A 21,364-nucleotide genomic window follows, 5' to 3' on the forward strand; every position below is an offset into this window, starting at 1 on the left:
GCTTTTCAGGCAAGTTCCTTAACTGCTAAGCCATCTCTCCAGCCCCTAACATTTTTTTAATGCCAGGTACTGAAGACGCAATAGTTAATAACACAAGACAATATCCCTAATTTCTAAAAGACAAATATTTGTTTTGTTTAACATATTTGTAACAGACATGCACAGTGTATGAATGTATAGGCCAAAATTTTCATAAATGTGCTAATTTCGTCCCCTTACACTAGCATGAGTACTTTTAGTGTGTGAAGAGAGAGAAGTCTCTCACTGGTTTTGTAAAATAAGTTCATTAGCTTTTAGCTATGATAGCTCATGATTATTTTTCACTTCACATGAGAAGCTGAAAATAAGCCTATAAGTAGAGTTGTAAATGTAGGTTCTCTGAAATGCTCATGGGCCTATACTTCCTAAGGTCACTTAAAGGTTCTGTTTTTCTTTATAGTCCCCTGTGATTATACACTGGAAAACACAGCTATCCACAGTGTGCTTAGGAAGTGAACAAGTTTTTAGTGTTAGCTTTCAAAGTTCCAAGAGTCAGACTGTCAGAAAATAAACCTGAAGCCCATGACTTAGTACCTGCATGACATGAAGCAAGTGACTTACCCTGTCTTCATTACCACGTTCCCAAAAATGATGCAGGTATGAAAAGATGAGATGTCATGTATATGTGCTTACTTTGGGGCCTTGTGTGATGGCACTCACTCGTATTAAGCAGCATCACTGTGCTTTCCACACTTCCTTGTATGGAGCCCTTTTCCAGCCATATACCATGGGTCCACCAGGTTCTCTACTCGGTGGGCAGTGTCTTGTTCCATAACTCCTGTACAGTTTACTTTCAGACACTCATGACTTCCCTGGATCCCGTCTTCCATGTCGCCCTTCCCCTCTGAAGCACTTCTGCTGCTTAGGCAGCCGCCTCGTCGCTTTCTGCTTACTCCTACTCCGTCACTTATTTTCAGTGGAATAGCAGTTCTTTTTAGACCACTTTAAAGATTTTTACTACTGGTGAGAATTTAGTATCATCTTAAAAACATTCTAAGCCATTTGTGTGTATATTACTGTATATATGGCACTGCTATGTTTAGCGCATATGTTGTCAAAAGCTTGTCACAAACATGACAAAAGCTTGGAACATCGCAGAGCTATAAATGAAAATGAATCCAATTTTTTTACTTACTTTTGCCCCATTTCCCTATGAAAAATTGTTTCAATGCTTGTACAATTAAATGATAAATTGTATTTATTGAGCATGTGAAAAACTACATTCAATTGTTGAGGCTATTTCTTTCTATAATTTTAAACTCAAAAAAATCTATCACTACAGATTCCATTAAAAATCGTTTAAGCTAAAAAGCTTGTTGAATTTTTTCCAAGTTTGGTAACTAATCTTTTTTACAAATATGAATATATTATATGGGCATAACCACCCTGTTATATAGCATATAATCTTGCAAAGAAATAAAACTATTTTCCAATTTCTATTCTGACATCTTTTATTCTCTCCCTTGCAAATAGAAATAAAAAAGCTGTCATGATAAATCCCCTGTAGGATCCTGAGGTAAAAACTCTAGCACTGTAATAATGAAACACTTTATGTGTGGGAAAAGACTGATAGGAATAACAACTGTGCTACAACAGACCTCATCTGAGTCATGGAATAGCAACATCAGGCTGTTTGTAGTCTTGAACAATATTTACTGAATATCATATATTATCTAACTATTAAAAACAGCAATAAAGGAAGCCCATCATTTGTTGGGACTACATTTATGGAAACAAAGCATCTATGTGAAGTCCTGAAAGTTTGGATCTGTTGTTTGCTTCTCCCTATAAGAAATAGAAACCAATATACGAAAAGCAACTGTAATGGTCACATCATTTTGCCAGTTATATGTACCATAATTTTGATAAAAGTCACTTGTATATAAACATTTAAATTAAATTAAAACATTTAAATATCAATTGATTAAAATCTCTTCATTTAAAATTGTAAAATATAGAACTAGATAAAACAAAGTTGTGCTCTTAATGTCTTTTACGAGAAGGATGAACATATATTTTAAGCTAAAAAGATATTCCTTACTATAGAAGACCTCCCTAGTGAGAAGTATATTCTGAAATAACTGCCCCCTTTTCTCCTATCAGTGATTTTAAACTGTTTTGGATTCTGCCTCAGGAAAGTGTGATATTTAAAGCCAGGCGCGGTGGCACACACCTTCGATCCCAGCATTCGGGAGGCAGAGGTAGGAGGGTTGCCATGAGTTCAAGGCCACCCTGAAACTACTTAGTGAATTCCAGGTCAGCCCGAGCTAGAGTGAGACCCTACCTTGAAAAAACAAAATAAATATATAAATAAAGTATTATATTTTACATTTAAACCACTGTAGATGTCTCCCTCTCTCTCTCTCTCTCTCGCTCTCACACACACACACACACACACACACACACACACACATATATGTGTGTGTATGTATATCTCTATATTTTTTTTCTCCCAGCTGACTAGATAGGCTACTGTCAATGGACCCAAGTTTATTAATCACTGGAAAGGTAATTTCTTCCTTCTTTTAAACATTTTTCCTGGGTCACTGTGTATGTATGTGTGTGTGTTTTGCCAGGGATTCATTACAGGATCATGTGCATGCAGAGCAAGTGTTCCACCACTGAACTATACCACCAGCTGCTACTAACATTGTTTTATTTTTTTAATGTTCATTCAATGAACACAATTTCTTTATGCATTTTAGATTTTATAAGTTTTTTTTTAATTTAATTTATTAGTTTTCTTTTCAGTAAATACAGGCAGTTTGGTACCATTGTATAGGCTCATCTGTGATCTACCCCCTCCCATTAGACCCTCCTTGTTAATGAAAATGGGTCGTGCATTGTGGAGTTAGCCCCCAGTCATTGGTATGGTAAATGTCTCTGCAAATCATGACCCAACATGTGACTCTGACATTCTTTCCGCCCCCTCTTCCGCGAAATTTCCCTGAGCCATGTTGGGTTCATTTTTGGTCTACTTCAGTGCTGAGGTGTTGGGGGCCTCTGAGGCTCTGGCTCTCTGATTTGGTAGGAGTTGATTTTTCTCTGTGTTGATCTCCTTCCCCTTTGTGCTGGTATCCGGTTCACAGGAAAACATCACCCTTGCTTATTTCGCCAGTTGTCCTTAGTTTCAGTTGGGCCCCTTTTGAGGTATGTTGGGGCAGCTCTTTTCTTAGGATCTGCATCTATCTGGAAAAGAGAAGCAGATTCTCAAACGGAGAGTAAGTTAGCACCCAGAAAATTGAGATAATACTTACTTTTTTGATAGACAGTATGATAGGTTTAGGCCCTCTTATGCCCCGTGATTGATGGTAGCTTGATATTGTAGAGTGGGCTTGTGTTTGGGTATGGTTCTGACTTGTTTCCCAGCTCCACCTATGGGTCTAGTACCACTGAGTGGATCAGTTAGCCAAATCAAGAGCAATTGATTCCTCACCATGGCTGTGTACCACTATTGCACTTGTGTGGGCATCACATCCGGTTATTTGTTGCTAATTAGGTTAAACAATGTGTTGCTTGGACAGATCTTGGTCATTTCCCCCAGTCGCCTATGTAGCGCCTTCTGGCACTAGACACGCTGACTGTCTGGGGACTGACTCTCTCCTGGCTTCCAGCCATGTCATTCCATTTTACGCATCAGCTGCGTATGGGGTCTTACCACTGACCTTTGGTGGGTCATCAAGTACTCTGACAGAAGTCTGTCATTGTTTTGGGAAACCTTTTAGGTTTCTCTGATCAAAAGCTCATTGTCGATGGTAGGCCCAAGTTGGAAGTGGGGGTTACAGGTCAGTGTCCACTAAGAAATTGAGGAAAAAGATAACTAATATACAAGAGTTAGAGAGGAGAGAGATAGAGGGGAGAGGGGGAGAGGGAGGGAGGGAGGGAAGATGTAGGATATTTAGGTCAGCCTTGATCCTACCCTCTCCAGTGTCTTGTGGTTCAGGTGTTTCCTGTAAGGATCTAGTGAAGGTTCAGCCATTTGGTCTGTCTTTTAGGAAGTAGAATTTTATGGTACCATTGCCGTTTGGGTCCGGATTACTGTTTTCCACCCTTTGATTCCTTCCCCACCCTCCCATCCATCTTATTGTCTAGTCCATGAGGTGCTTGCTGGGAATGTAAGGCATCTTGGGCAGATTCAGGTTAGGTGTTGCAGATGAGTGAGACTATGTGTCGATTTTTTTTCTGTGATTGGGTAAGTTCGCTGAGAATGATCTGTTCCAGGTTCGACCATTTTTCCTCAAATTTCTTTATGTTGTTTTTTCTTACTGCTGTATAGAATTCCATTGTGTAGATATACCACATCTTTGTTATCCATTCTTCTAATGATGGACATCTGGGTTGATTCCAGCTTTTAGCTATTACGAATTGAGCTGCTACAAACATGGTTGAGCAAATCTCTCTGGCTTTGAAGGTTTGAAGGTTTTAGGGTAGATGCCCAGTAACGGTATAACTGGGTCTGTTGGTATTTCTATAGTCAGCTTTTTCAGGAGTCTCCATATTGCTTTCCAAAGTGGTTGTACCATCCTGCATTCCCACCAACAGTGAATGAGTGTCCCTGCTTCTCCACATCCTCGCCAGCATTTATTTTCATTTGACCTTTTGATGTTGGCTATCCTTATTGGGGTAAGGTGGAATCTCATAGTTGTTTTAATTTGCATTTCTCTGATGATTAGGGATGATGAACATTTTCTTAGGTGTGTGTTTGCCATTTGTATCTCTTCCTCTGTGAATTGCCTGTTTAACTCTGTGCCCCATTTTGTGAGTGGGGTATTTGTCTTCTTATTGTTTAGACTTTTGAGTTCTTTGTAAATTCTAGAGATAAGGCCTGCAGATTTTATAAGTTTTATGAAGACTTGCCAATTTTTTCCTGCATAAAAGTTTGAAAATAATACTTAAGAAAAGCATCCATAAAATTGAGATGGGTATTTTTATTATAAAAATCTCTAGGAATTTGACAAAGCAACCTTAATGATTAATTTAGGTGACCAAGACATATATTATATAAATGTTCACAACTTTATTGAAAACATGATATGATCTGGTTAAGATATAAGAATGAAACTTCACAACTTCATTTTTTACATGTGTATGTGTTTATATATGTGGTGTTCCACATGCGTATGTGTGTATGTTTATTGTCCTCTGGCCTTGGAACACCATTCACCTCCTTTGAGACAGTCTTTTATTAGCCTGGACCCTTCCAATTAAGAATCATCATGTTTCTCCCTCCCCAGTGCTAGATTACAAGTGTATCTTAGAACACCTGACATTTTACAATGGTTCTGGAGACCAAACTCAGGTTCTCATACTAGTGAAGCAAATACATTACTGACTGAGCCATCTCCCTAGGCCCTCTCAACTGCACTTTTTTTGTTTATATTTTATTTATTTATTTATTTATTTATTTATTTATTTATTTATTTATTTGAGAGGGTGGGGCAGATAGAGAGAATGGGCATGCAAGGGGGCTGTTAGCCATTGCAAACAGACTCCAGACACATGCACTCCCTTGTGCATCTGGCTTACATGGGTCCTGGGAAATCGAACTGCGGTCCTTAGGCTTCACAGGCAAACGCCTTAACTGCTAAGCCATTTCACCAGCCCACTTTTTTGTTTATGATTAAAATGCACTTAGGTTTAGTGGCACACACTATAATCCCAGCATTTCAGAGGTTGGTACAAGAGGACTGGGAGGTCATGGCTAGCCTAGGCTAGATAGCACATTCTAGGCCAGACCCTATCTCATGAACAAGAGTGTACTATGATACATTGAACAATTTTATTAACCAATTATTTTTATATTTTTGTTATCCTGTTCATATATGTGGATGGAACCCTTGAAACATTTGTAAGTATGCCTCTCGTATTTTAAGAAAAGGAAGAGATACTTCTACAAGTTCTAAACTGAACTCACTCATTTGTTTTGTTTTGTTTTTTGAGGTAGGGTCTCAGTCTAGCCCAGGCTGACCTGGAATTCACTATGGAGTCTCAGGGTGGCCTCGAACTCACGGCGATCCTCCTACCTCTGCCTCCCGAGTGCTGGGATTAAAAGCGTGTGCCCCTCACTGATGTTTAAATACATACTGGAATTTAGGGTTAGCTTAGTGACAGAGTGTGTGTCCAGTAAAGCACAAGGTCTGGGATCAGACTCTTCCACACCTAAACATAAAAACTAAAGATGAATTAGTAAATATTGTATTTCATAAAAAAAATTCTCTGTAGTTAGTTATAGAACTCAACTACAGCAAGTTACCCATTACTTATTTTGGTTTCCTTTTTAAATAAAATTCCATGAAGATTAAAATCTTGAGGAATTTTGAGACAAAAGCACACACAAAAGATATCTGAAATAAACAAGTCTGTTTCACATGCAGTGGAGTACATCCTAATGGAAAATATATTAGGAAATAAGTCTCCTGAATTAAAAAATATTTCTTTAAAAACAAATTACTTGCTATGAAATGAAGTTGGCCTTCATTGAATAGCCTCTGAAAAATATTCCCTTAAGGACTGAAGTGAACAATCCCAGACCAGTTGCTAGAGCTAGAAGGATGAACACGAGAATCTCGACCCCTAGCCTCTCATAGATTGTCATGGGGAATATTAATGTATCTTCTTGAGTAGCCGCCCCAGCTCCAAGACAGGCCAGGGATGGAACGTAGCTCTTAGAGTTTGTACTGGTGGTACCCAGTCTCTTGGTTTATAGAATGTGAATTGAAAAAAACAAGACAAAAGGGATGAATACAGAGCATTGACCCTGGAATCGTGAAACTGTTTTCTGTGGTGGGAGAGCTTGGACTGGTTGTTTGATCTTGCTTGGCCTCAGTTTTACATTTACAGAAATGTGAATCATTTATGAACTTGTAACCAGTGAAATTGCATTTCAGATGGTTGCAATCTACCATGGCAGTTGAAGCTTTCTGCTTGTCCAGCAGCATCTGAAACTTTTTGTGTTGTATGTGACCTGCTGGTATGTTGTGTCATGGAATATTTTTTTAAACCAGTCCACAGGGATACATTTTGGGTATTCTTCTGCTAGGCATTTGCTATACAAGCCTTTAACTTCTAATTGTGGAGTGAACGGCTTTGGTCCATCTTAAAGGAATTTTAGACATCAGACAAGCAAGCAGGTGGGAGGATTGTAGGAAAGGCTCTGATATTAATCCATGCCTACTTGGAAGGTTAATCCCAAACTCTGAAGGCAAACCTGGTTTAGTCTTTTGGGAGGAGGTAGGTTCAAGAAGGATGACCCACCGTCTCCTTTGCAGACAGACGGGTTACACCCTCCAAGCATCCAGCTGCAGCTGTTGGTGACCTATTCCAGGCACCATGCCAGGTGGACAAGCATCCCAATTTGCACTCATTTTTCCTGCCTACCTCCTTTTTTCAGTGTGCTTCTGCTAAGAGGCTTTCTCCATGTGGAAGGCGCTCTCTGTGACTGTGGGCTGAGTCTCCTGCTCTTTTACATTTCCACTTACCTATCTGTTGAGCTCTGACTAAGAATATCTGAAATAAGAACAGGAAAATATTCACTATCACTTCTATTTTACAATATTTCCTCTAAAGTTTACCTACAGTGTTTCCATGCCTGTGGTGATAGGAGCTTTTTATTTGGCTGAATTAAATTGTTGAGAAGTCTTGCTATAATATTATATATCTCATAATATGTAAATTTTACTAGTAAATAGTATGGAAATAGCTTAGCAGCTTCAATACAATAATGAAAAATCAATAAACAGTCTTTTAGTATGTATCTATAACACTTTACAGTCTTCAACTTCATAATAGTCATATAAATGTGTCAGAATTGGTGTCATTTGCCAGATATTTTATTAGTTAAAACAAAGAAGTCTAATGGAAAGTTAGCTCAATTTGTACAGTAGTGGGAAAAGATTTGTTGACACTGGTTTCTCTTCGTCATACTAAATCAGTGACACCTGTTGTGCAAAAAGCAGACTTGGCTTTTTGTGCTCAGGAAGAAGTCAAAACAAACAAACAAACAAGCTGGGCATGGTGGCGCACGCCTTCAATTCCAGCACTCGGTTGGCAGAGGTAAGAGGATTGCCATCAGTTCGAAGCCACTCTGAGACTACATAGTGAATTCCAGGTCAACCTCTAGAGTGAGACCCTACCTTCAAAAACTAACAAACAAAAAAGGACAGCCAGCTATAAATTCTGAATATTTCCTTAACTCTTTTGTGTGTGTAGTTCTACATGTTTATTAAAGGTAAAAATGTTTTGAAATTCAAATGAATCCCTGTGAAAATCTCTTCTCACACCCTTTTAGCAAGGTTATGTCTAAGCTTGTGAAATACTGATAGGAGTGGAGAAGAATGAAGAGATACAAATAATCAGGGTAAGAGGCAGATGTGGTGGCCCATGCCTTTAACCCCCCCCCCAACACTGACGAGGTCCAGGTAGGAAGAGCACCATGAGTTAGGGGCCAGCCTGAGGTTACATAGTCAATTCCAGACCAGCTTGGGCTACAGTAAGACTCTGCCTCGAAAAACAAAAACATCAAAAGAAAAGGAAATTAAATAAATATAGGTAAGAATAGACAGGTTTGGTAATTCACAAAATAATTCACACTCTGTTCTGCATACATGCTTGCCTGTAAAAGGTCTCCAGTTTGGGATTAAAGAAGCATCTAGAAGTAATATAAACATATCTGTGGGCCTCCCAGTGGTCTTAAGGGTGGGCAGTACTGAAGGCAGCTGAATACTTATAAAATTTCTCAAAGCTCTTTCTGAAGCAGGAGTGGTACTGATTGTATTGGATCTTTTTTTGTTGTTGTTATTTTTTTTTTATTTGAAAGTGACAGACAGAGAGAGAGAGAGAGAATGGGCGCGCCAGGGCCTCCAGCCACTGCAAACGAACTCTAGACACGTGCACCCCCTTTTGCATCTGGCTAACGTGGGACCTGGGGAATCGAGCCTTGAACCGGGGTCCTTCATAGGCAAGTGCTTAACCGCTAAGCCATCTCTCCAGCCTGAATCTTTTAACCCTGAAGGGCAGAGTGGCTTTGTTGTGTCCATTTTCTGTGATCCATTCTTCGTGGTGGGAGCTCTCTACTTGGAGGTTTCATTTCTTTTTGGCTGAGAGCACTCCAGCCTTTACCCACTCATGTTCTTGAAGCCCTTCCTACTGCAGAGGCATGACTTCGCGATGATGGATGTCACTGAAAATGTCTGTCACAAGGCTCTGGCCAAGGTTATTGAACAAAAGTCATTCTCCAGTTCTTGTATCTCTTCTTACAGGTCATACCTGGTGGACACTTCATCACTCAGCTTGAAGTGGAAGTGCTTACTGTCATTTTTCACCATTGGTAACATCAGGGAATTGACTCTTAAGGGGCCTTTCTGAATTTGCATCTTCTTACTGCTGATCTGCCAGTTGTCCATTGTCAAGCTAACCATAATCATTTAATTTTATTTTGCATTTAGTTTTGACCTTAAATTCATAAGCAAGACCCAGTGTTTTCATCTGTTTAGTAGGCTTCCTCGCATTTCAGTGTGCCTTTGTAAGAAAAAAATTTTATGTTTCTGAGAGTTTTATATAATCCATTGGTTCAGCAATCTCAGTGTAATGCATATTGTGATCTTCTATTTCATAGTGCCATTATATACTATGTCAGTATTTTCTTTACAAACTCAACATATTTTAGATTTTCATTTTCTTAGAACTTCGTTTTGCTTTATTACTCTTTCAAATATTATGCTGTTCTTTGTAAAACTCTGTCATCTTCAGTAGATAACTATCTTGTCAAATGTTTTCAACCTTTATTAGATTCTGCTCTGCAGATCTTTGGCAGCATGGCATTCCTATCTTGAAGAGGTATGGTTGAATATTTAAGGCAGACATGGTGAGAAATAGTGTACTGTTTTCTGAATTTCCTCAGGAGGAATCATTGCTTCTTTGTTCATCCTTTCATCACCTGACATATTTCAAATATTCTTAGGGTCTAAATACCAGAATGTCATTAGAATTGTGTGCGTGTATCTACACACACACACACACACACACACACACACACACGCACGCACGCATGCACGCACACACACATGTGTATGAATGTGTGTTTTTCATTTGCATTAAAGTCCCCACTGGACTTATTCATATAATTCTCCTGTCCCAATATGATCAGGAATACCTTCAGTATGGATGAAAATCACCTTTTAGTCCAGGATACAGGCAAAAAAAAACCCTTAATATGACAGTTTGGGACTTTTCTATAAAGTTAGTTCTCCTAACTTTTTTTTATTAAGTCAAAACATTGTATGGATATACCAAGTAGTGGTACCATCACTCCCCTCCTCCCTGGCCCCACTCCACTGAGGGCCTTCCCTAGTGGGATTCCTGTCACTCATCATGGAGTTGTGCATTATGGGTTGTGAGAGCAGCAGTCAGTCATGGGCGGGGAGGGGAAGCAATGCCTCTGGCTATTCCCTCCCACTCTGTGGCTCTTACATTCTTTCCACACCCTCTTCTGCAAAAATCCCCTGAGTCTTGGTGGAGGTGTTTTAAGTCTACTTTAGTGTTGAGCTCTCTGCAGCTTCTGGGTTTCTGCTTTGGTGTGTTTTAAGTGTTCTCAGTGTCTGTCTCCATCACCCTGGTGCAGGTTGTCAGGCTTGCCATAGAAGCAACGATCTTGCTCATTTTTCCAATCCCTTTGTGTTTTCACCTGGGCCCTAGCTGCTGTACTAGGGGTGATTCACCTGCTGATATGCAATCAGAGATCCTTGTTCTGTTGATGGATTTTGGTTGTCCTCGGTTCTGAATGCTTTCTGAAGAAGAAAAACAGATTCTCCAATGGAGAGTGAGATCAGGAAAGGTTAAGGGTATAAGCATCGTTAGAGAGATTTTGATGGGTGTAGCCTCACTTTTGGCCAAAGATGAGTGGGAGCTTCTCACTGGAGTCCATAATTGTGGTCTCCTTAGGATTATGATTTGGTTTCCAGTTCCAGCTTTGGTTTCCTTTCCACTGAGCAGATCTCTCAGCCAGTCAGAGAGCCATTCAATAGATTTTGCTGCTTGTTTTAGCTTCTGTTCCAAATACAGATGACTAGACTTGCCCTGTGAGGGGCTATAGAGGAAACTGGGTAGCACAATGGTATATTCACAGCTCGCAGTACTGTGCCACATGGAGCTTGTAGCTTGGAGTTATACAGAGGAGGCTGCATCTCAGGTCTGTTCGACTTGTGTCTTGAACTTTCTGGAGTCGGAAGCCACAAGTCCCACTTAGCAGTTCATTCTTTAATGGCAGGCATTGCTCTATTTTCCTTGGCTTTTCTCCCATCAAATACTGTAAGCCTTCAAGTCTCATTGTGGGCTAATTACTGTCTTTGGTTGGCCTGAACCATAATTTGGTAGGAGCTGTTCCTACCCAAGGACATGAGGATAGCAATTGTGTAATTGAGAATAATGGCTTGGAAGCTACGAATGTCAGAAGTGCTGTGCTAAGTCAGATGCAGACTATCCTGGTGATTTTATGGACAACTCACTGGTATAAAAAGATTTGTCCTACTTTTTAGATAGCGTCATACAGACAAACTGTTCATTAAGTGACAATGATCCAGTTTCTGTAGCATCAGATGTAAGCTTACTGCCTATACACAGTGTACATGAAATGGTGATGAACCTATTCAGGTGCACTCAAAGAAATATTTCTGAGGTGTATTGCATATGTGTGTGTGTGTGTGTGTGTGTGTGTGTGTGTGTGTGTATACACACACATTTATACATACATATAATTGATCTCTGACTATTTGGCAGAGTCCTGATAAACCTGACTAAAGAGAAAAGTGTAATCATTTAGACCCAGTATTTTAATTAGTGACATAAAGAAACTTTCAGAGAAGAAATATTGTGAAAATGCACGATCTCCCAAGCAGGAGGAACAGAAGTTCTGAAGTCTTTAGTGTTTGCGAGTAGATGGCTAGATAACTAGACCAGCTTTGATAATAAATGGAGCTCAAAAGCTTGGTTCAAACACAGAAGATATTGTTGATCTTTTAAAACATATGGCCCATTTTTTGTGCAGTTGATGATTAAAAGCAGTGAGAAAAGATTGAGAAATTATATGCAAGCCATATTACCAGAAACAAAATTAAATTATACTTAAAATTATCTTTTGTACTTTAGGTCCTCCAGGGAAAAGAGGGAAGAGAGGTCGAAGGGGAGAATCCGGTAAGTGTCTTTCAGCTGCCTTGTGTCACTCACATGAGCTGTGCTTCCCTTGTTTGTGCCTCATAACTAATGACAGTACTCTCTTCTTGGAAGTTACATATATGTTTGTTTAAATCCTCTGTTTTAGACCTAGAATTAAAAAAGAAAAAAAAAAAAAACTTGACCTCCTAAGTGTGTGGACTTGAGCTCAATTCTGAGAACAAACACTAAAAAATAAAAATAAAATAATTAATTAATTTTAAAAAACTGAGCCTAGCATGTGGTACACACCTGTCACCCCAGCACTAGAGAGGTGGAGACTGAAGATTGGTCAGGCAATCTAACTTAATTAGTGAGCTTCAGGCTAATGAGAGAGACCATGACTCAAACAAAATGAAAAGGTGGAAGGTGCCCCAGGAACAGCACCCAAAGTTCTCCTCTGTCCTCCACATGCACCCATGCTGTTGCACCCAGATATGCATGTACAAAATCTCTTTATTTCCAATAAAATGCAAGAAGGGGGAGCTTACAAAATACTGTTCATTACAATTGAACAAACGTGTCCCCAATTTTAGCTTACTTGGTAGTCCCCTGCAGTCCTTCCTTCCTGAGCACAGCTGTGGATTTCTCAGCTGCAGGCAGTGTGGCGACATCCCTCATACGTCCAGCTCTTGAGTGGTCATTCAGTGAAAACATTTGTCTGAGAACGTGAAAGTACTTCTTGGATGGCTTCATTAGTATTCAGCTGGCACGGTTTTCTCATGTTGTGCTCATTCTTTACATGCTCTCCAGTACAACTCCTTGCACAGCCATCGAGTTTGAGTGATGACAAGAGTGTCATTAATCAGCTCAGTGCTTCTTTTTTGTACTTGAAGAAATAGATCATTCAGGTGACTCAGCCTGGCCATGGAAACTTTTGTGAACAGAACCTGAAATAGAACTAATTGTCCTGATTCCCACTTCAGTAGCTTTTTGCTTTTAGGTCAATTGCCTACAGATAAAGTGAAATGCCAAAGCCAAATTAAAATGCTTTTGAGGGAACTGGAGAGATGGCTCAGTAGTTAAAGTGCTTGTCATGCATGCATGAGGGCCTGAGTCTGGATCTAGTACCCGCATAAAATTCTGGGTGCTGCAGCAAGTGCCTGTCATCCCACTGCTGGGGACGTGGTGACAGGAAATCCCTGGGGCTCACTGGTTGGCTAGACTAGACAAACCAGTAAGCCCTAGGTTAAGATAGATACTATTTCAAAGAATAAAAGTAGAGAACAAATGAGGAAGACACCGGACTTCTACCTTTGTCTTTCACGCATACACATATGTGCATGTGTGCCTGCACATGTGCGTGTGCGCACACACACACTGCATTATATATCACAAATGTATGAATTGGTGAGCTCACTTACTGTTCTTGTTTTATAATGTCTGAGATTTCAAAGATGTAAATGTCCAGATGAAGTTCCTAGGAGGCAATCAATTCTTCCTTAAAAGATGAAGTTATTTAAATTTTGCTTCTAGCATGCTATGAAATGTTATTTCCTAGCACATTCTATACGTAGTTATAAAGATTTAAAACAGTTATTGACCAAGTGTTAAAATAGAATACTTCCCTGTCAGCAAAAAACAGGTAAGTAGGCTGAGTTGTGAGGAAAGAGCATTTTCTCATTCATTTTGAAAATGACATTAGAACGAAAAGAATTGTGAAAATTGATTTATTTGGGGAGTATAGCTGTAGATTTCTCTTAAGTATTCTAAAAAGCTGTCTTTAAGCTTCCCAGAATCTAAATAATTACAAATTTATGTCTCTTCATAAAGTACAGAGTTTTATAATAGAGGATGATTTACAATTTTCTTTTAAGAATATTTAATTATTTATTTATTTAAGAGAAAGAGAGACAGAGAGCTTGGACATGCCAGGTCCTCTAGGCACTGCAAGTAAACTCTGGACACATGTGCCACTTGAGCGTCTGTCTTATGTGGGTTGTGGGACGTTAGGCTGTGCAGGCAAGCACCTTAACTCCTAAGCCATCTCTCCAACCCCAACAACTTTCTTTCTTTCTTTTTTTTTTTTATTTAATTTTTAGCTTGGCATACAAAGTGATAGGTTTTATCATGACATCTTCATACACAGGTGTCATTATACTTTGTTCGCATTTGATCCTGTTCCGTACTGCTCTCCCCTGTGCTTCCTCTCTGGCTGATTATCTTTATTCTCCCGCTTAGTTTCAAGATAAATAACATATGTTATTGGGGTTAATCACTGAAGTGATCTTTGTGTTACAACAAGAAGGATTAAGAGAAAAAACAGAAAAAAAATTGTGTCTATGGTCTACAGACAACATAAAAATCAATTCTAAACTTCTAGTTATTTGCCCTGGTGTTTAATTTCCTCTGTAGCATGCAAAATATAGAAATATTCTTAGATTCTACCTTTATTTTGATGCCAATAAGCTGTTTAGAAGAAACTTATTTACCCTGACTTAATCTTTTATGTATGAGCAATAATGTTGACTGCAAAACATGCTTAGAACAAATATTAGGTACTTTCCTGGTTTGGGTGTTTAATCAAACTCAAAAAGTTATATGTAAATTCTCCCAGAGTGATCTATTGTAAATAACCAATGAGTCTCCTGACTAATGCTTAATCTTGACTTTTATAATCTATACAATTTTCACTTCAGATTCATGAACCCCTCAGTCATACATAAACTGGCTATGTAGAACCTGAAAAGCTGTGAAATGTGATGCAAAGTTTTGTGAGTGGGAATAAATTCATTTTGGAGTTTTTTTTTTTTTTTCTTTTTGATCTAAGATCTTGCTCTAGCCCAGACTAAACTGGAATTCACTATGTAGTCTCAGGCTAGTCTTGAACTCACAGCCATCCGCCTAGCTCAGCCTTCTGAGTGCAGAGATTAAAGGCTACCATGCCTGCCAAACTCATTTTTTGATAGTCTCAAAGAGTTCTTGATCTAAAGTGAAAAAGATCAAGAATCACTGTGTTCTGAGTAGCTTCTATGTCCCTAGCATTATAATGATTTTGATGATCATCAAGATTATTTGATTATATTAACTAATTTATCTCTCCTTTTTTAAATCTCTCCACCCTCCACAGGTCCTCCTGTAAGTATATTTGATGATTTTGACTCTTCTACACTCCTCAGGATCACGTATGTTAATAAAACCCTTGTTAAGGCATGAAAATATGGTCTATATTTCAATTAGGGAAATGTTATTGACCTTTTAGGAGTACTTAAGTCTGCAAAATTATTTCTTAAGTATGCAATTTGGTGATCATGTGCTATGTTGGAATGCAGTCTGTGACCATTCCCCAAAAGAAACACCTTTTATTTTTTATGTGATTACACACAGATTACTCTCTTGGGAGTTTTTGGATAACATAGGAGGCTTCTGATTTGAAAGACTTTTCCTGGAATTCTGAGGTTTCTTTTGCAAGAAAATCTCCAAGCTATTTCACACTTCTTTCTTTCCTCTGCTTAAATTTGTATCTGAAATATTTGCATTTGCCTGCCCAGCAAATGTAGATGGTAACCTGATCTTGGAAGCGATACCCCCTGTGTGCCGAGAGTCCTGTCCTCCCTCCTTAGCCAGCACTCCTTTGAAGTCTGCTGGAGCCTTGCCTGCACAGAGAGCCCGAGACACAGCCCTTGGAGAGTTGCTCTCTCTCTTCTTTCCTTGGGTAGGTCATAGCAGCAGCATTCCAGTCTGCTTTGCACTCCCAGGAACAGATTATCTTGTCAACTTCAAGCTCGATGCTTCCTTGAGTAATATCCTGCATATCTGTCGTCTGACCCCAGTGTGTGCACCGTGCACTGTGTCGTCTTTACAGTAGCGAGGATCACTGGCCTCAAGATATTTTCTCATCCCAGATAGCCAGGTTGTTTCAGGGTTCGCAGACATCACCCTGGCAACTTATCCAAGAGGCCAGTATGGTCCAGGGAGAGGGCTTAGCAGAGGCTCCTTGACTTATACATAGGAAGCATTGGCTTCCAAATATCTTTTGCAGTCTTCCTGCCATGTTCAAGAACAGACATAAATCAAGTTCACAATGACTTGCTCCTGTGCCTGACTTTCAGCTCCTGCTTAATGCTTGGCAGATGGCATGCCCCAGATCTAGAAGCCTTACTCTTTTGCCTGCATACGTATGCCACTGGCTTTAAAACTAGAAACAAACCACAATTGCCCTAGAGGAAACTCCCAAGGTTGTAGTCAAAGTAGTAAATTCAAGGCTGCTTTGTGTGGAATGTGTGTTTGCCATGCCGAGAGGTAGTTAAATTTCATTTCTGCCTTATGTTTGCCTATAGGATGTGAGTGTTTCCTCTTTGGTTCATTATAAAATGGAAGCAGCCATCTTGGTATTGCTTTCTTGGTAATCTCTTAGTCCATATGTTCTGTTAAAAGATTTGTGTCTCTTATTTATAAAGAGAACTAATGTTGTTAGGCCCCTAGTATGTGATGTATAGTATTCAAGACACTTTACGCATAACGTTTTATGTTGTTCTTAGCAGTCCTCTGATGTTACCGTTCCCATTGTCAGTGAGGGGACATGTGCTCATAGAGGTCAGTTGCCAATGGTTGCAAAGCTGGAAGTTAAAGTTCAATTAGCTGTGTCTGAATTTAGAAATTTCAGCTTCCTGCTTGAGTACTTTTGAATTCTGAGTGAGTTCTACTGCAACTCATTGTTAGACAAATGGCAAAGTATGAGTCAGATCAAATTCTTGACATAAATAGTTCTATGTAACAAAAGCTTGACCTGACAATGGATAATGTATAAAGCAAGCATTGATACTATTCTACCTCAATTGCATTTTAAAAGAGTCATGATATTAATAGCAAACTGCATCAAAGTAATTGTAATCTTGAGTTTTCATGTTGTCTAAAAGAGAAACACAGTAACTATGTTATCTTTACTGACAAAATTTATTAATACCATATTACTTTAAAAAAGATACCTTGAGCCAGGAGTGGTGGCGCACTCCTTTAATCCCAGCACTCGGGAGGCAGAGGTAGGAGGATCGCCGTGAGTTCGAGGCTGCCCTGAGACTACTTAGTGAATTCCCGGTTAGCCTGAGCTAGAGTGAAACCCTACTTTGAAAAATCAAAAAAACCCAATAACAACAACAACAACAACAAAACGATACTTTGAGGTTCCTTATGGGTTAAATATCCCATAATGAAATCCTATTCAGCTTCTAATTTCTAAATCCCTATGCATGATTTCTAGGAAGTCTCTACCATCTTATCAAATTTTCTTTAGAATTGGGAGCTTCATAGAAAATTTCTACAATATTTCTTATTTGAATAACTGTCAATGACCAGTGGAATGGTTATGATCTGAAAGTTATTTTTAAATTTGTTTTTATTAACATACAAAAAATTAGGTTTCATTATGCTGTTTTTCAAACAAAGCTAATTTCTTTTCCCCACTCTTTTTCCCACTCCCTCCCTGCCTTTATGACTGCCCCACCCACCCAAGTCTCCTGTCCGTTTTCATTTATCTTTCTTCTCTCCATTCTCAGCACCTCTTGTTCGCCACTCATATTCTTCTGTATAGTTTCACGTCCTATAGCTGCCCTTGGGTCTCTTCATTTACAGAACTCAAACACTAAAAGTAAGAATTCACATATGAGAGAGAACATGTGATCTTTGTCTTTCAGGACCTGGGATATCTAACTTGGTGAAACTCTTTTCCAGTTCCATGCATTTTTCTACAAGTTTTATAACATCATTTTTTTTTCTACACAGCTGAGTAAAATCCCATTGTGTACATGTACCACCACTTTATTAGCCAGTCATCAGTTGATGGACATCTCAGTTGATTCCATTTCTTTGCTATTGTGAATTGAGCAGCAGTTAACATGGGTGTGCAGGCATCTTGGTTGTAGGTTTAGAGTCACTAGGGTCTATGCTCAGAAGAGGCATAGTTGACTTATTTTGTAGATCTAATGAGTGAGATGTTGAACTTTGTAAAATGTTTGTCCTTTGTGTTTTTTCTTTTGAGTAGCCCTTTTATTGATTAGCAGGTTTTATTATTGGTTGGTTTTTTTTTTTTGTTGTTTTTTTTGATTTTTCAAGGTAGGGTCTCACTCAAGCTCTGGCTGACCTAGAATTCACTATGTAGTGTCAGGGTGGCCTCGAACTCACAGCGATCTTCCCACCTCTGCCTCCTGAGTGCTGGGATTAAAGGCATGTACCACCATGCCCAGCTTTGATTGGCAGATTTGTTCAAGTTTAACTAATTTATTGTATATTAAAAAATTTATTTATTTGATGTTTATGTGTGTGTGTGTGTGTGTGTGTGTGTGTGTGTGTATATAATTTATATTTATATTTATATTTTACTTATCAAGCCCCTGACTGAAGAATAGCTGGAGAAAATTAAGTGACCTTAGCTGTATGTGTTTATTTCTGTGCTCTTTATTCTAGTCCACTAATCTTTAGGTCTATGTTTGTGTCAGTGTCATGCTGTCTTTGTCACTGTGACTCTGTAGGATAATTTTAATTGAATCATAATTTTTCTACTTAGGCTTGCTTTGGCTGTTTATGGTTCCATGTAAATTGTTGGATTTTTCTTTCTTATTCTAAGAAAAATCTCATTGGAACTTTGATGGGAATTGCATTAACCTCTAGATTACTTTTGGTAATATTGTCATTTTAATAATATTTATATTTTTCTACCAATCCAGGAACATGGAAGATCTTTTCAATGTCTGGTATCTTCTTTTATTTCTTTTTTATTGTCTCAAAATTTTCTTTGTTAGAGGTCTTTCACAACCTTCACAAGGCTTATTTGCAGGTATTTTATTTTTTTTGGAGAGATATACATGAGATATCATTCCTTGTTTCTTTCTCAGCATCTTCATTGTTGGAATGTTTAAAAGCTACTGATAGTTTTGTGTTGATTTTTTTTTATTCTACTACTTCACTGGTAGCTGGACTTAATAATTGTCTACAAGCAATATCCAAACACTTGCAATTTTATTTCTCTTTTAAAATTTTTTATTTATTAATTTCTTTTTTATTTGGCAGAGAAAGAGGAAGAGGGAGGGAAGGAAGGAGAAAGGGGGGAAGAGAGAGAGTGTGTGTGTGTTCCAGTGCCTCCAGTAATTGCAAATGAACTCCAGACACATGCTCCCCCTTGTGCATCTGGCTAATGTAGGTCTTAGGGAATCGAACCTGGGTCCTTTGGCTTTGCAGGCAAATGCTTTAATTGCTAAACCATTCCTCCTGCCCACATTTGCAATTTAAATTTTTTAAATTTATTTTTATTTTTTAGAGAGAGAGGGAGAAACAGAGAATTGACATGCCAGGGCCTCAGCCACTGCAATTGAATTCCAGACCCTTTCACCACCTAGTGGGTACAATCTTGTGCTTGCCTCACCTTTGTGCATCAGGCCTATGTGGGATCTGGAGACTAGAATATGGGTCCTTAGGCTTCACAGGCAAGTGCCTTAACCCCTAAGCCATCTCTCTAGCCTACAATTATAATTTCTAGTGGCCTTATTCTCCTATTTTAGCATCACTTTAATTTTATGGGTAGTTTTTCCTTCCATTTATTGTTTATGAACAGCTTATGCATTTCTAATTTTAGAAAAAAATCATTTCACAAACTATCTTTAAAATTTTTTTCACAATTAAAACACAAAATAAAAATTAGTACTTAACACTTTGACTGCAGTTTCCCTTGCTTTCCTATTCTCTCTCTCTCATACATACATACTTACATATATACATACATATATTTCTGTTTGGGTTTTCAAGGTAGGATCATGCTCTAGTCCAGGCTGACTCAGAATTCACTATGTAGTCTCAGGCTGGCCTCACAATCACCATGATTTTCCTACCTTGGCCTCCTGAGTGCTAAGATTAAAGGTATGCACCACTATGCCCAGTCATCATTCTATGTTCTCAATATAAAAGCCAAAGGTAGTCAGAGAAGTGAAATTGTCTTGCTTCTGGTGAGTGATCCTTGGCACAGAACCTATACAAGAAAATTCTTCAACTTCTTCCTGGCTGAACTTCTCTCTTGTCATATGAACAGAAAAATGAGGGTGTAACCCCTGGGGTCCTCTTATGCATTTTTTTGCTCTTTCATTTTGAAATGTACTCTGTAGTATTTAGCATACTGTAGTGATTAAACAATATGCTGTGTGGCGTGGTAGGTAATGACATATCTCTTTTGTCTCTGATTGCCACTAAAAATCACCTTTTTAATTACTCTTGAAAAAATATTCTGAGGCTTAAAAATGAATAAAAAGTCCGTATTAATGATAATACTTAATAACAGTCTTATATTTATGTCATCATTTGATATATTCTGAAATAAATTATATGTACCAAAGTAGAATTATGTGAGCTATGAATATGTTTCTCTGGTCAGTTTCTATATTCTTGCATATTAAGATAATTTATGAGTTAAAACATGAAATGCAACTTGAATTAGATTTAATATATCAGTTACTCTATAGGAAGCTGTTCAGTCTTACCTGTTTTGAGAAAATGGTATTTCTATTATAAATGTCTCCATTATAAACAGCACCAACAGAGCAGTTTTATAATGTATACTATTTGGTTTTATGTAAGTATCAGAAGCTTTTTCTATTTTATTTCTCATAAGGATAGTACTTGTTAGACTCTTGTCCTACAGAACTTTATGCAGGCACTCATATTTTGTTCACTAAGTGATGTGCCTGACCACTGTGCTTCCTAGCCATGCAGTTGTACAATCCCTTTTGCATATCTTGAAAACATATCCCTATGGAAATAAAAAAAGGAAATCAGAATTTACAAAATGACATCAGAGTTTTTGAAAGGAGCCAAGTTCCTTTCATATTTCAATTGTTTTCAGAGGCAATTGAGAATTCCGTCTCCCTGTCCTTTTGTCCCCAAAGGAAGTGCTATTCTAATATTCACAGGTCATAGAATTGAACAAGTCCAATAATTGTAGCCAGAAGAGAGTCAGGAGACCCTTCTTTTGCTGGCTGTTGTATTTGTATGGGTCCTTCAAGCCCTATAATTATTCTTGACTGACAGAGATATGATGTTATTGTTGGTAGCTTGAACCCTCTGAGGTGTGAAATCTGACACTGGTGTGTAGTCTGTTTTGTTCCATCCACCTTCAGCAATTGTCAACTTAGTTTGAACC

The 21,364-nt window shown here is 38.5% G+C and overlaps 1 protein-coding gene across 13 annotated transcripts in view; it reads left to right on the plus strand.

The window, feature by feature from the left end:
* Col25a1 (collagen type XXV alpha 1 chain) overlaps window positions 1-21,364 on the plus strand; it is a 482,287-nt gene that overhangs the window by 238,855 nt on the left and 222,068 nt on the right. For all 13 annotated transcript variants that reach the window (XM_045142758.1, XM_045142767.1, XM_045142757.1 and 10 more), the window contains exons 3-4: window positions 12,181-12,225; window positions 15,314-15,321. In XM_045142758.1, the coding sequence (XP_044998693.1) occupies window positions 12,181-12,225; window positions 15,314-15,321 (53 nt within the window). The remainder of the gene's footprint in view (window positions 1-12,180; window positions 12,226-15,313; window positions 15,322-21,364) is intronic.

The sequence above is a fragment of the Jaculus jaculus genome, chromosome 2 (genome assembly GCF_020740685.1).
Source record: "Jaculus jaculus isolate mJacJac1 chromosome 2, mJacJac1.mat.Y.cur, whole genome shotgun sequence".
Taxonomy (NCBI): Eukaryota; Metazoa; Chordata; class Mammalia; order Rodentia; family Dipodidae; genus Jaculus; species Jaculus jaculus.